This window comes from Artibeus jamaicensis, unplaced genomic scaffold, assembly GCF_021234435.1.
Source record: "Artibeus jamaicensis isolate MK-2021 breed Jamaican fruit bat unplaced genomic scaffold, CSHL_Jam_final contig_233, whole genome shotgun sequence".
Classification (NCBI taxonomy): domain Eukaryota; kingdom Metazoa; phylum Chordata; class Mammalia; order Chiroptera; family Phyllostomidae; genus Artibeus; species Artibeus jamaicensis.
The window spans coordinates 12,907,176-12,923,618 of NW_026521486.1; the positions used below are offsets into that span (position 1 = coordinate 12,907,176).

The 16,443-nt window shown below is 37.6% G+C and overlaps 1 protein-coding gene across 3 annotated transcripts in view; it reads right to left on the bottom strand.

Moving 5' to 3' along the window:
• Positions 1-1,183: 1,183 nt before the first annotated feature.
• Positions 1,184-16,443, bottom strand: part of WASHC4 (WASH complex subunit 4) — a 55,303-nt gene continuing 40,043 nt past the window's right edge. For 2 of the 3 annotated variants that reach the window (XM_037160181.2, XM_053661490.1), the window contains 7 exons: positions 13,233-13,299; positions 12,680-12,766; positions 9,522-9,669; positions 7,493-7,589; positions 6,720-6,916; positions 5,555-5,654; positions 1,184-3,451 (listed from right to left, as the gene is read on the bottom strand). In XM_037160181.2, coding sequence (XP_037016076.2) covers positions 3,384-3,451; positions 5,555-5,654; positions 6,720-6,916; positions 7,493-7,589; positions 9,522-9,669; positions 12,680-12,766; positions 13,233-13,299 — 764 coding nt within the window. In that variant the 3' untranslated portion in view covers positions 1,184-3,383. Of the gene's footprint in view, positions 3,452-5,523; positions 5,655-6,719; positions 6,917-7,492; positions 7,590-9,521; positions 9,670-12,679; positions 12,767-13,232; positions 13,300-16,443 lie in introns of all 3 variants that reach the window. The other variant, XM_037160182.2, reaches the window with a different exon arrangement.

Sequence of the window (16,443 nt, forward strand, 5' to 3'; positions counted from 1 at the left end):
CACTGATGGTTCAGGGAGGGGGGAAATAACGGGCGAACTGTTTCTGGCCTCTTTTTTCATTTCAAGAAAATGAATTTTAAAATCTGATATACACAGGTGCTTCAGGGCATAAAAGTATTAACTCCTCCTCCCTCACTTGAATGGGCATTACTATGGAATGTTTCACCACGTGGAGACCTTCCAAGTGTTACAGAATGTAGAGTCCTTGAAGATGATCCCAGAATTCTGACATCACATCTACAGTGATTGGAAGATAAATTTCATCTACTTTACTGTGTTTCTACTAACAGGAACAAGTGCAACTATCGAATAAACGAGGTGGTAAAGAACCAAACTATTAAAATAGAAGAAAATGCCCATAAATTTGCCCATATACACTTTCCATATATAATACAATATATGAGAACTTTGTGTATAAACTCAACTCTAACTTTGCCTTCACCATCTCTGAGTTCACTGAATGGTCCAATAACTTCACTTAATCTCTACAGATTTCCAAAATAGGACTCTTTTTTCACTGAGGTCTTTGACAACCTGTTATTCCTAACATCCTAAGACCTTTTTTTTTTTTAACGTAGCATTAAAACTTAAGAAAAGAATGCCATCAGTCTGAAACTTCTGCAACTTTAGCTGGATAAAGAACTAAAATTACTAACACTGGTCGAAGTCTACCTTTTAACGCTTAGCCAACCCAGCAGAAAAGAGAAGCATGACAATGTGTGTGATGGTATCATCTCATCTTCTCCACCATCTTAAAAATGCCCCACCTCAGAAGAGGAGTATCACACTTCACCAAGAATGATTTCTGCGAAAAGGCGCGCGTCTCTGTCTCCAGCGTAATATTTGAAAGGCTCTCACTTCTTATTGTTTCAGCTCAACTCATGTTTGCAAATGGCATCACAGTCACTTCTAACATTAAACACTGCAAACTAATGATCCCAGGATTACAATATTTAATTAGTCATGTAGGCTCTTTTTATATGAAAATGCCAAGCAACACAAAAGATCGAGAAGGTGAAAAGGAAAGAAAAAGATTCTTCATTTGGGATGTATGGGGAGGAGCCAAAGCCAACCCTATATTTGAAATTTCTTGCTATGTGCAAGATTAAAGGGAACTCCATAAAGGTTAATGTTAAATACTGTCTTAAGATTCCTAATTTTGAACATAAACATGCAGGGGAAGTAAACATTTGAAGTTACATTTATTAATGTTTTATTATACATACTGTATTCTATTAGGACTGAGGAAGAGGAATGCCCCACTCAAGTAACAAACTTGCCATCTTTTACAAAATTTAATTAGTAACTGACAATATTAGAGTTAGGACTTAATTCCTGAGAATCTGAACATGATTAAGTTTCCCGTGAATTTGCAACAAATGCTCACACTAATTTTAAATTACGGTATGTCTGAAAAGATGAAAATATTAACATTTACATGTTAGGAAGGAAAACCGTCATCCACATGCGTGTGTTCACTTGGGTGTGAAACACTCAGCCCTGTTTCTCAGCACTTTGATAACAGTTAATTATGCTTCATCTTTTCAGAGATTTCAAGTACGTGAACTTACTATAATTTATCCAGACTACAGTGACATTATTTTGAACTAAAGGCAAAAAAATAACCTATCAGTTTCTTCTCATTGTAGGTATCCATGCAGTCAGCACGAGAACCCTAGCTAATATCGACTGAAAAATAAATGACATGTGGGGATAAGGAACAGACATCTATCTGATTCCCTTCTACTGACATTTTCTATTCCTTTTAAAGGAGATGACCGTAGGGAAGTTAGAGAAAACAGAAAAGCAGTACTTTGCTATGAAATGGTGACATTTGATATAACCTAATGCAAGATCATTAATATAAACACAAATAATGAAAACATAAATTATTAATTATGCAGCATGCTTTAGGGCCATTTCTACAGTTAGAATGAATTACAAATATTAAATGCCTTTAATTCATCATTTTCCATAATTTGGCAGGTCATGTTTACATAATTAAAAAAAAAAGTTTCCTACCTATTCCGTTTCTTCTGACTTTTAACAATGAAAGCATTTGTGTTGGGCTAGGAAAATGACCCTGATTGTAACCAATGAACACAGTCAGGGCATTGTATACCTGTTTCAAAATGTGGAAATCAAACAACATTGTTACAATTACTTTCAGGATCTACCAAAGAGATGTTTAATAGGCAAGTGCAATGGAAAATTAAATATTTTCCAAAATACTGTTAGTATTACATGTAAGGTTTTAAACTTTCTTGTTTTCACTGTAAAGGTATCATTGTGTTATATTAAAAGATTATAGGCCACAATGAACCATTTAACTATTAAGAAACATAAAGCTTTACAAAAATAAATCTAGTGCCTTGCTGGGAGCTAAATGTACTCAAAATCTTTCTATACTTTTTAAAGCAGTAAATGATTTACTTTATTAAAACTTTATTGTCTCACAGTGGTAATTTTTTAAGAACCTGCACAGTGTTTTTAATCTGATGTCTTAGATTATACTTGGTCTAAAGAAAAAGTTTGCCCAAACCATCACCAAGATTTCAATTCAACTTAATGAAGAAGAAACCTGAGTTTGGACGTAAAAATCAGAATTCATTCAATTTTCTCTGACATCATACATAGTGTCTTCAACCAAAAGTGAAGCTTCAAGCAGGACTCTATGGCTTATCTGAATTTTATTCCATTTTGTGTATTAAGTAAATTTTAAATTTAAAGCCGATGCAGAGGTCCAATGTTCTCCAAGCAATATAAACTGGTTACAAAACGTCACCAAAGACACCAGCAGCTCGAGAGTCACATGAAGTCAACGATGAATCAGCTTATACTGGGCGGAAAGAGTACGTAACACATTTGTGCCTCATCTCTAGTATCAAAACATCCTCATATATTCCTTTTATAAGAATATTGATGTGCATGATTCATGAATTTCGGGCTAAATTCCTTTTGTTTAAACATGTATTTACTGGCTGTACACAGTATATGCATTGAATGTGCAGTGACTGGACAAATACGGGTCAAAGACCCATGCAAATAAAATTCTAAATATTCACGTAGATGACAAGAAATCTGAGGTGGCAGTTGAGGAATTTGAATTGGCCCTTTTAGAACTTCACTTCCTAGGCACATGTTAGTCTGAAGTCCAGGCAAAAATCCAACTTTAAAATCTCATTCTCAACCTTTGGAAAAGTGGAGCCTCTGGAAGAAGAACGGACTCATCTTTAGAGCATCGCCTTACAGAGTTCCAGCAGTCAGACACTCCCCAGAGAAGCGGCCCGGGAAACACTTCGCGAGCTCACTAACATCCGTGTCACCAGCAGCAGTCAAGCCTCATTCTGGGGGCTGCACGCGGGCACCGCGCACCGGCGGGATCACTTGACAATACGATCTGTGGACACGGTGCCGTTGGACAGGTCTCCATTGCTCATTTTAGTCTCTTCTGCAAGTGCAAGTGAAAATAACAATGGACAGATTTATGTTTATTTTTAAAACCTGAAGTAAATTAAAATTGAGAAGAGCTGCATGGCTAAATTTCAAACTAAATATTGCAAATGTTACAGTTCGAACTGGCTCTCAGAGGGATGCAGGCTTGTGAGAGATCAGAACAGCATCTGGGGGAGAGGCCCCGTTCACCAGGCCCGTCTGAAGGCAAGTTCCCCGCAGCCAAAGGAGGAACCCCTATCACAGTGTGGGGCACTACGGAGAGGAACACGCTACAAATCCACATAGAAAGTTGTCCAGAATGAGTAACTTTTCATTTGAATCTATACTTTATATTTAAAAGCAACTTATGATGATTGTGATGAAATGAATTCCTGACTTTTGTGCAAAATGTCACATGCATGTATTTCTTTGTAATAGAGAAAACTATTTGACTAACATATTCAGCAAACTTTGCCTTCGTTCCTGAGCAACCTTTAGCTAAAATAAGAGTCCTAAAACAGAGGGATAATCCAGGCATATGAGTGATGTACATCAACCAGAAAGAACCCTAGAGTTCCTTAAAAACAAGTCCAGCCCTGACTGGTATGACTCAGTGGACAGAATGCCAGCCTGTGAACCAAGAGGTTGCTAGTTTGATTCCCAGTCAGGGCACATGCCTGGGTTGCAAGCCAGGTCCCCAGTTGGGAGCACACGAGAGGCAACCAACTGATTGTATCTCTCACATGTTTCTCTCCCTCTCTTTCTCCTTTCCTTCCCCTCTCTCTAAAAATAACAACAAATAAAACCAGCCCAAATCACACTGTTCCACTGAGAATGAAAGGTTTGTTTGTTTTGTGTTAATGCTTTAAGTGGGCCTTCAAATAAATTAAGGACTGGAGACAAGGTTCTGGCATTACAAAAAGCCTGAACAGAACCTATGCAATAACTGCGTTATTTCATAATGTAGATTAAACTGACTAAATCCTTCCAAATGGCTTTGCCAAACATTACCTTAGCTCTGAAAATGAAGCGAAACATAGTATCAACATATTTTTATTTAAAAATACCGAGTATCTTCTAGGTAACAGCCTGAAGTGATTTTTCAAGCACACAATTATTATTTACCCAATCTGGACTCAAAAATGTCTGTATATGCTCCTTACCAGTTAGTAATAGTCAATTTATGGGAGTAAGTTGTTGATAAAAGTGGTCTATCCAATTAAATCACCTCTCCAATGTAAAAAATTTGACAAAATTAATAAGTCACTTATGAAATATAAGTTTTGTTTTGATTTTTGAAATACAAGATAAAACGAAAAAGAGCACACACAAAAACTTTCAACTCAGTTGCTACACCTATTTTTGTGCTTCCGAGCAAAGAGGAAAACCTAAGTTACATCATGTCCACAACAGAAAAAAAGAAACATCCATTTCTGAGGGAAGACAGCTGTCACTACACGTGACACCTGAGAGAAATGCATCATGGCAGAGTCTGTAAGTACGACACACTGAGCAATGTTCTTGAACATTAAGAAATACATGAATACCTTCCCTCCATCCCACACATAACACAGTGGACAGAATCCTCTCCTAACTGACTCGTTCGCTGACAGCACTGCCGGCCACTCTGGCTGCATGACACGCTACCTGTCCAAGGCCTGGCCACAGAGGAGAGAGGGAGGCTGCTCCTGCGTCACTAAGTGGCTCCCGCTATTTTACGTCTTCTTAATCACCTGTCCATCTCATTCGGTCAATGTCTAGTCTGCAGCAGCTCTGAATTAAGCAATATTTAGTGTTCCTCCTCTAAACAGTCCATTTTCGTATGATACAGGGTGAGGGGTGAAAAAAACCCCACTGAGCTTGTTACTTTATTTAAATTTAAGAGAAGACGGATGAAACTGAATAATGAGTTACCCCAGAATGAACTATATATACTATGCCACTTTCTTTTCAGTTTCACAAATAATCCACGTAGGCTTTATTTTGTTAAAAGACATGTCTAGTCTATTCTTTTTCAAAAGGACAGGGAGGCTGGAAGTCTGACCAGACAGAACGGGGAACTAGTGTCTACCACTAAGGAAGACTTACTGGTCTCTCCAAACTTTAGCCATTCACTGACCTTCCTTCTCTTTCTTTTCTTGGTTTTCTTCAGCTGCAGTCTTGTCAGCTCTGAAGAAGATTCTTGCACTGCTCAGTGAGAAGTACAGCAATTCGAATTCCTAAGTGAATAAAAAATATTTAAAATAAAAGCTGAAAATACTTATATCAAAATACAATTATATTTAATGTCTTTTTTCATAATTTCTAAAAAGCTCCAGTGGAAATCATAAGTACAGAAACTGAAGGAAGTAACCCATGCAGTTTTTGTTTTGTTTTAAAGGTGAGATTTTCTTCTTTATTTTTAGAGAGAGGGGGAAGGGAGAGAGAAAGAGAGAAACACCAATGTGTACTTGACTCCCATGTGCCCCCCACTGCGGACCCAGCATGCAACCCAGGCAGATGCCCTGACTGGAAGTGAACTGATGACCCTTTGCTTTGAAGGCCCACACCCAACCCACTGAGCTGCACCAGCCACGGCCCTGTCCAGTTTTAAAGATCTGATCAAATGGTTTCCAAATACCATTCATTTTAAAATATACTCTAATCACCTCTACTCATCTTGTTAAAATGGGAGTTTTCATGAGATTTCAGATATCAGAAAGTTTATTAACGATATTAAGTATAACAGGATATTAAGAAGTAATGGACAACCTAGGTGCCCGTCAGTAAATGAATGGATCAAAAAATTATGGTACATATACACAATGGAATTCTATGCAGCAGAGAGAAAGAAGGAGCTCCTACCCTTTGCAACAGCTTGGATGGAACTGGAAAGCATTATGCTGAGTGAAATAAACCAGGCGGTGAAAGACAAGTATCATATGATCTCACCTTTAACAGGAAGCTAAACAACAAAACAAACAAGCAAGCAAAATAAAAACAATGACACTGAAACAGAGAACAGGGAGACAGTGACCAGAGGGGAGAGGGGAGGGAATTTCAGGGGAAAAAGGGGAAGGATTTACAGGAACTAGTATAAAGGACACATGGACAACTAAGGGAGGTAGAAATGGGAGGGAGGTGGGGGCACAGGGGTGTGGGCTGGGATGGGAGCAAAAGACAGAATACTGTAGTTGAAAAATAATTAAATTTTAAAAAATTTTTCTAAAAAGAATCTCTCACACACAAAAAAAGAAGTAATGGATATCAAAAAGTCAAAGCAGATTTAACTATGACTCTCTAACCTGTAGATAGACATCCAATCGCTTCTGGGTAAGATTCATGGTTTGCAGTAGTTTTTCATCTTGACTAGCTGACTGCACATTCTGTTGCTTAGCAACTGCTCTTATCTCCTTCAGGTACTTCTCTCTAACAGACTGGAACCAGTGAAGAGAGTCAAATTCCTGGTACTGATCCAAAAGCTTTAGAATGTAGGCCACACCTGCAGTCATTAGCAGAACCAAAGCAAAATGAAGTGAGTATGTAAGTTGTATTCTACTCCACCTGTAACTCCTAGCTAGTCATTTTGAATTAGTTCTCTTTTAAATTACATCTTATAGCATAAATAAGTGTAATGGTGTGACTTAATTACACCTTAAAAAAAACAACGATGTGAAAGTATAAAGAATGAGAAGTCAAGAAAGAAGAAGAAACGGCATGGCTGTGAACGTCGCCTGGAGATAACAGGGCTGTGAGGGCGGGGCAAAGTGCCACAGCTGCCCAGAGAACAAGGAAGGGAGCCACAGGGGACCAGGAAAACTGAGTACAAGATGCTAAGACTGGGAAACAAAGCCTGTTAGGTCCAGCATCACTAAGTGATTAGCAATACTAAGGGGGCATGAATGACAGCTACAAATTAGGAAAGACAAGTATCACTCAGATAACCCAGCAAAAAAAAAAAAAGTAAACACTTTTTTTTGCTCATGAAAAACAAATCAACACAGAACACTCTCTCTCTCTAAAATTCCATTATAAGGTGAATGTAAAACTAATGGAAAAACAATTCCATTAAGCTTACCCATGGCGAAGCCATCATCAGTAAAAGCGGCTCCGATTTTATTTTTTTTATTCAATTTCTCCTTGCAACTAATGGAATGCTCTACAAAGTTGAGGGTCTAAAAAGATATAACAATGTATTAGAGAAACCATGCTAACTAATCTTCAGAACTTAGTTCCTAAAACAGAGATTATGATAATTATAACCAGGACCTCTTCCAGGCTCCTGTCCTTTTGGTCTGAAACAGTTGCTTCACATAAAGAGATTCTTGGAGAGGTCACAACCTGCACAAGTGTTTCTCTGAGTGACTCTTTTCCCCACGTTCCTACATAGGAGCCCTCCCCACCTCAATCATTACTTATCCCAAGACCAGTGCCTTTACAGTCATAAAATACCAAGCACATTTTACACCTGAGGACTATGAGGCTTAGGTGTGGATAACTTGCCCAAACTCAGACTCTATCTAAGTGAAAGTTGGATTCAAAAAAGCAGGCCTGCCTACCTCGAAGTGCAAGCACTTTAAAGCATGGCAATCCTTACTTTCACCTACCCAATTCATTCTAAAATACCATTATCACATTCTTGGTTAAAAAGTATTAGTAGTCATTTGCATAAATGAACGCCCCCAAAAGCACTCCCTTAAAGTTCAGCTCCTCCAATACCTTCTCTAATCACATTATTTATTCAGCAAAGAGTTACTGATGCTTACTATTTTAAGTAATTATGGTAAAAAAAGATAAATACCATCAGAGAGTTCACATCTACAACAACACTCTCGGCAGTGACAAACATGCTACACGCCTGCACTGTCCAGTGCCATAAGTCACTAGCCACACAGGACCAAAGAGCACTTGAAATGTGCACAACTGAGGAACTGGCTTTTTTACTTCATAAAATTTCAATTAATTTAAATGTAAGTAGCCACTGGTACCTACATACAGTAGCACAGCTCTAAAGGGGTAGAGACTTGTTTAAAACTTAATGAGCCCTGACTGGTATAGCTCAGTTCGCTGGACATCATCCTGTAAAGCAGAACGTCACCAGTGCAATTCCCGGTGGGGAAACTGAGCCCATGCCTGGGTTGCAGCTTCAGCCCCTGGTCAGGGTGCATATGAAAGGGTTAGAAACTATCTATGTTTCCTTCTCACAGGGATGATTCTCTCCCTCTCCTTCTTCCTCCCTCTCCTCTCTCTAAAAATAAATAAAATCTTTATAAAAAATTTTTTAAAAAGCAACTTCACATAGAAACCTTTAGGGAAAAATTACTCTGTTAGTACACAGAAGGTCCCGCGCAAATGACGCCCCTTTTTTCTTCCAAAATCCTTCACCACAAAGTCATAAGCATGTAATTCTGTGACATAACAATATCACACTCAAGCACACCATGTGACATGTCAGGTGAAAAGTCCAAATTAAAACTATAAATTATTATGTCCATATTATTACCCTACGAACCACACTCAAGCAGGTGTTACTCCGGCCAGGCCCTGTACTTCCCTAATCTCTTAACTCCATTTTCTCCACTGTAACAATTATTTTTATAATGTAACTTTGGGTAACGAGTTATTCTGGAAGGAAACTACAGAATTAGAGCAGAATACCTGCTATACTAGAATGAGGAAGCACTGAAAATTAGCCAGTTGTATTTCCTACTGAATGGAGAAGTTGTCCTCTAACACAACACTCTGAAGAGATGTGTTAGAAACCACTTCATGATGCGATGAAAGTTAGTCTACATTAATCACTTAAAATGATTATGTGGTACACTTCAGCCCCAAAATGATATCCATATAACAGTGTACACTCAAAGAATTTAAATCACACTAGGTTTCTGTGCAGTTATTAACAAATAAGAGCCTATCTTAACTACAAGTTTCATTCTGCATAGCTAATAAGTGAGAAGTTCTAGGCCAAATTCATTGAGCTCACATTCAATTTTATCTCCAACCAGAAAGCAGTAATACAGTCCGTGTGCATTCCCTACTGCAGAGAAACTGGGTCTATTTATTAACACTTTTAAAAATTCATTTTGGATACTAAAAATACTCACCAGAGGGGGAACAATGATGTAGAAATTTCGGAGATGTATATTCTTTGGCCTTCGAAATTCTGGTGCAAAAACATCTACGAGCATCTTGAAATACTCTGTGCCTTCAGCAGAATTTCGTGTGTGATCACTGAGGACTGAATCCAAATGCCTACAATGCAAAAACTTATTTACTTGCTATGCAAAAGTGTGAAACGTTGTAAGACATTTCTGAGTAAACTTTATTGGAGTTCAGAATAAACTGATTTTCTTACTGACAGAAGCTGAGCAGCACTGTTTAATTAAACTTACCCCCTAAATATAGTATGTGGGTCATCTTGGCACTTAAAATAGTGTTTTGAGATTTGTATTTCTTCTTCCCACAAGAAGTCCTGCAGAATTCCATTTCATTTCAATAGAGTCCTCCTCACCTGAACTCTTTTCACTAATGCTTGTCTACACCTCCTTCCCTCAACTGAAACCTTGTTCTTTTTCAAGACCTTAACCCCATTCGGCCTCCGCAAATATCGGCTGCTTGTTTTCCTGCATCCCCTCTCCCTCATGTAGAGCTACCACCACTTTCTATCATTCCCCAACCACCAGAAGGTAGAGCTCTCCTTTGAGACTCACATTAACCCAACTGTGCCCAACTACTTAACAACTTCCTCCTGCAGGCAGGCATCTACTAACCTGTTAACCACTGCCCTACATTAATTCGCCTCGGACTGTGAACCTGCTCCAGTCCTCGTCCTTCTGAAGAGCTCTCTCTCCATTCAGATCAATTCGTTATTATAAACCCACCAGCCCTTGACCTCGCATGCTGTGAACTTTCCTGCACATGATGTTAGTCAGCCATTCCACCCAAATCTGGAGAGCTTAAAAAGTAATATCCTACTCTCTGCTGAACTGCTTCAAAATATTTTTAAAAGGTCATTAATTTTGAAATGAATGATATCACTTAGTAAGGGGTAAAATGGTCTGATTTTCTTTTTTGATATGCAAGTCACAAATTTGTTCAATCATTTTAGGGCATGTGACTTCAAACAGCTTATTAACTGTCCATGGCTTCTTTAATCTGGCAAAGAAGTAAGCTTCACAACACAGTATTTGTGTTGGGGCTTCATTCTCATAAAAATGCCTAGATGCATTTTCTAGAATATTTTCTTTTTGTATTCAAAAAAATTTTGAGCCTATCAAAAAGTTAAAATATAGTATAATGAACACTTGCATGCCTTTCAACTAGCTCACCATACATTTATTTCCTTTTATTCCTGAAATAAAAGTTGCTCAGCCCATAAACAGCTTAGCATGAATTTATTAAGAACTAAGACATTGGGGCGGGGGCACGTGGAGGGGAGCTGGGATGGGAGTAAAAGACATAAAACTGTACTTGAACAATTAAAAAAATTTTTTAAAAACTAAAACACTCTCCTATAAAGCTATAATACATTATTACACCTAAAAAATACAGTAATACGTACATGTTCAAATTTTCCCAATCATCCCTCAAATGTCCTTCCTACTGTCCTTGCTCTTTTTTTCCTCATCTAGGATGTGACTAGGGTCACCCACTGTATTTGGTCATCAGGTCTCTGTAGTCTCTGATCTAAAATAGTCTCCTTGCCTTTTTTGCCTTTCATGACATGTGACATTTCTAAAGAGTTGAGACCAGGTGTTCATTCAGTAGAATGACCAACATTCTAAATGTCTCCAATGGTTTCCTCACATAAGTTCAGAAAAAACACTTCTGGCAAGAACGTAACTCAGGTACTTGCTATCACACATCAAAGGCCACAGGATGTCGGCACGTCCTGTTACTGGTGATGTTACGTTTGATCACTTAGTTAAGGTGAACTATACCAATCTCTCCACTGTAAGCATAGTTTTCCTTTACTATTAGTAAGCAATGTACGTGATAATTTTTTGATGAAATACTCTATTCTCCAAAAATATTCTAGAATTCATCAATGACTTTTGTCTGATTTCAAGTATGATAGTCATGACCGCAAAACAGTAATGTTTCCCCCTGAAATTTTCTCATCCCTCCCTTATTCAGCAGCTACTGTCCTTCTGTACAAAAGGAAATTTTCCCTCTGCTCCTCCAACCTTTATCATCACTATGATTCATGGTTTCATTTTTTTCAATGTATTACTATATTTTATAAATGCATTATGATCGATCTCTACCATTATCCTTTCTGAAATTCAAACGGTTTCCACTTTGTCCGGAGGTGCCCTTTCATGTCTGACTCAATAAACTGTTACATCACTTATAAAACTCAGTTTCCTAAAGTATTTCTCAATTCTGCAAGCCTCTCTCAAGTTTTAAATTGTGTTCCAAAGTCAATACTGACTCAAGTCTATCCATCTGCAAAGTCCAGTAAGATGCCATTAGCTATGTAAATTTAAATGAAATACAACGTAAAACTCAGTTCCCTCATAGACTTAGCCCTCGTTCAACGGCGACCCTCGGCAGTCCCAGACGGTGCTGCTCTAGGTCACCCGAAATGAGTACCGGTGTTCTAGAGCCGTGTTAGCAAACAGAAATAGCAAAAAAGTAAAAAGGGGCAGGTGAGATGAATTTTACTGATGAGATACCTGGCATTTACTTTCCACTAAAGCCCCAAGACTAGTTATGTGCTTCACATTTTAGCGTATTTCAGCTTGGACGAGCTACATTTCAGGAGTTTAACAGCCTCGTGCTGCTACTGGCTATCACATTAAACATCATGTTATGAAAGATCTTTTTAGTAAAGTTGGAAAGATCTCAGAATACTGTAGTCTTAAAAATATGTATTTCACAAACTGAGACCATAACTTGTATAATAAAAACAGTGACACGGAAGTTTATATATTACCCTCTAGTCAATTTTTTAAATTTTATTTTTTAAATTTTCAAATACTTCTTTTTTACTGTTGTTCAAGTACAGTTGTCTCCATTTTCCCTCCACCAGTCCCCCTGCCCCAGCCATCCCCCCTCCCTCCCCTGGTTCTACCCCCACTTTGGTTTTGTCCACGTGTCTTTTATAGTTGTGTCTGAAATCCCTTCCTTCTTTTCCCATTATCCCCTCCCACTTCCTCTCTGGTTACTATCAGTTTGTTTTTAATTTCAATGTCTCTGGTTTTATATAAACATATACTTCATAAATCTCCAAATTGAGATTATTCTAAAATTAAATTACCTTGCTGCTTTTAATGTTTCTTCTCCAAGACCTTCTTCTTTTACTAGTTCTTCAAAATTTATAATATCTTCAAGATCAGGCACAAACCTACATAAAATTCAGGAAGGAATTTATTATGGCAAAATAAATATGTGCAACTAAAAATAAATACATATATGTACATAAAAATGGTACTACGGGACTCTAAATTTTTCAACTACATATTGAAAATGTTGCATTTCAGTTTTATTACTAATATAACCACTTCAGATCCAAAATTAAATTTTATATATGAATAATCAAATTTTAATCCTTAAAATCATATAATCTTTAGAACCATTTGCAAACTGTACTGATAAAATAAATTAACTATAACTTTAGAAGAAAAAAAGACTTTCAAGTCTGTCATATTTTAAGAAAAAATTTTAACTAGTAGAATTAATATTTTCTTCCATTTTTATATCAAAATGCAATACATCAACAAGGGAAAAAACCTCTACAATCTTAGAATACATTCACATGACATAAACATTTTAAATGGAGTAAACAGAGCAAATGAAGTTTGCATCCATACCTAATGGCATTGCTGCTACAGTGAAGGCCACCAGATCTTATCATTCGGACATAGCCCATAGCATTACCTTAAAAAATCACACACACAAAATCAGGTACTTATAGAAATAACTCTGAACTCTAATAATCAGGAATGTAGTTATATGTAGCAATTACAAGGTGTCCACTCCTTAGAACCAGAAGATTCTGCTGTATTTTATTTCAGTTCTCGCTCCAAAAAAAACCCCATATATTTGTGCCCTTAAAAGATAATTTATATACTTATATATGTATACATTAAACTATTTAAAATAACTGTAACTCACTTGATAAGCCAAATTAAATACTAGCAATAAAATTTTTTACTATATCAGTAATTTCGTCACTCTCATATCGAGACTCAGTGTCTTTCTGTCTCTCTCTCTCTCTCTCTCTCTCTCTCACACACACACACACACACACACACACCTGAAAGTACTACCAGAAAACCTTATTTGATGCTTCCCAAATTTATGTTTCTATCATCAACTGCTCCTCTAAGCTTTTTAATCCAATGCCTATACCTCACACGGCTAAGAAGAATTTTTAAGTTAACATGTTCATGTCAAACTCAAGATCTTCACCCCCTAATTACATTTTGTTTCCCAGAAACTGACAATTCCATCCTTCCAGTTTCTCATACCAAATATCCTTCAGTCATTCTTGATGCCTTTCTTCTTCTTACATTTTATACCTAATCAATGGGCAAATTATTCGGCTCTGCCTTCAAAATGTAGCTGGTACCCAACCACCTTCCACCACCTGCACAGCTACCACCCCATCCCAAACCACCGCCACTCCTGCCTAGACCGCCACAGTGTGCCAGTGGCCTTGTGACCTCCCTACTACCACTGTCAGCAATGTCACTCCCCACCCCCACCAATCTTTTATTTACATACCAGTAAGTGGTTCTTTTAAAACTAAGTTGGAGCACGATGCTTTTCTGAAAACTCTACAGTGGCTTCCCATCTCACAATAAAATCCAAAGTGACATCCTAATATAGCCTTCTATGACCTTGACCCTTGATACTGTTCTGCTATCATGGTCCACCACTCACTAACTCCATTCCAGCTCCTATTTCCCAAAAATACTGAACAGTCTCAGGGCTTTTGCACGTCCTGTCATCTCTGTCTGGTACTCTTTCCCTCCATGTGCATACAGCTTATTCCTTTGAGTTATTTAAGTCCCTGTTCAAATGTCACCTCCTTAGAGCCTTCCCTGAACATCGCCAAACAGCACCCCCAGGCCCCACCACACCTCATTACCCAGCACTTGTCACTGACACCTCTTTGTTTGTGCCTCCCCAACCAGAATCAAATGCAAGTGCAAATCCATGACACAGCTTTTGTTTTCACTGTTCCGACCCGAGAGCCAACACGCCCTAACACGTAGTAGGAATTCAATATATAAAGCACAACTGAATTTAAATTACTCAGGAGAAAGAACAGAGAAAAAGGTAAGAAGTAAAAATTTCACAGTCGCTGTGATATGTGCTTTACACACACTAAATCATCTTCAAAATACATTATCACTAAACCTACTTTAAGGCCTATTCCAATATGAGAGATGACTCTAAATTGTTTCAATATACATCTTAGAAAAATCAAATATCTGGTTTTTGTTTTCCTCCAAATTGTCAGACAAATATCTAGCTGATCAAAATGTGCTAATGAGAGGCAAGTAAGTATTGAATAGTGGTTAAGAGCACATCTCAGAAGCCATACTACTTCGGTTCAAATCAGGATTCTGCCACTTTTTAGACATAAGACCTCGGTCAAGTTATAAACCTTGTATGTCAGGCTCCTCATCTGTTAAATTAAGGAAGCAGAGATTTTATTGTTATATATATATCACCAACACTTAGAAACATTTCTTGTCCTCAGTACATATCTATGGAGTAAATTAACAGAAATAATACTTCATAGCACTGAGTTCTATATTAGAACGCATAAGCACTCAGAACAAACTGGCACAAAGGAAATGCTCAATAAATGTTAGTGATGGCTGTTATTTCAGGAGTCAGGATATTAGATAAAGAACTTCCCCTTTTGCTCCCAGCTTTGAGATTCCTTACTCCTTTTCTCAAGATACTAAAAAGAATCAAAACACATTACAGTGTTTTAAGCACAGGTAAAGAATTTGTATTTTTTTAAGAAAATAAATAAAATGCAGGAATAAAATGAAAAGTATAATTAATATTCCCCAACCATGGAGTGCATCTTGGTGACAACTGAGGTGACACTGACATTATTATTTTTTGTTTATTAGGAGGAAAATGACTAGCATACTAACCTCATGAGTTAATCATTTCATAGGAGAAAAATTACATTTAAAAAAACATGAAAACATGAGAGTAAATAACAGTACAGGCAATAATCACATGGGAAAAACACTCTGGCATTGGTATGTGAATAACTGAAATTTTCTGCAACAGTGATCTAGAAAAAAAGCCCATAATCTGAGGCCCATGGACCACCTTAAAATACCTGAGCTGCGGTGTATTACATGCAAGACTGTGCGTGCATATGGCATTGTTCTGGGGGAATAAATCCAGAATTTTCACCAGACTCTCAAAAAGGGTTACAACTATTGTTCCGTAAGTTTATATAATATATGTGAAAAACTCAAATAAGTATGAAATTTTATCGGCCCATGGTTAGTTCTAAACGCAGTTCTTGTTTCCAAATATAATGTAACACATTTCAGAAGACAAGTCTTACAGGTAAGGCAAAAAGACAATTCAAGAAATCATAAGTAAATGTGAAATGGTGTGGCACAGAAGAATTACAACACTTAACATTCATCTTTAAATTCATATGCACCTCCTACTGGTTAACTTTTCACATATTCTCTATCTTTGTATTTAGGCTGTGACCTCTCTTAGAATCCTGAATGATGCCTTACACAGAGTAGGCACACAATGAACAGTGATCAGTTGACTACTGTCATGAGTGTGGTCTTTGAGATGAGTTAGATATTGTAATACATATGTTTATTTTGTGTCCTCACCCAAGGACGTGCTTATTGATTTTAAATAGAGAAGGGAGGGAGGGAGAAAGAGGGAAAGAAACGTTGACGTGAGAGAGAAACATCTGTTGGTTGCCTTTTGTACACGCCCCAACCAGAGACTAAACCCACAAACAAGGTATGTACCCTGACCAGGAATGGAACCCACAACCCTTTAGTCTATGGG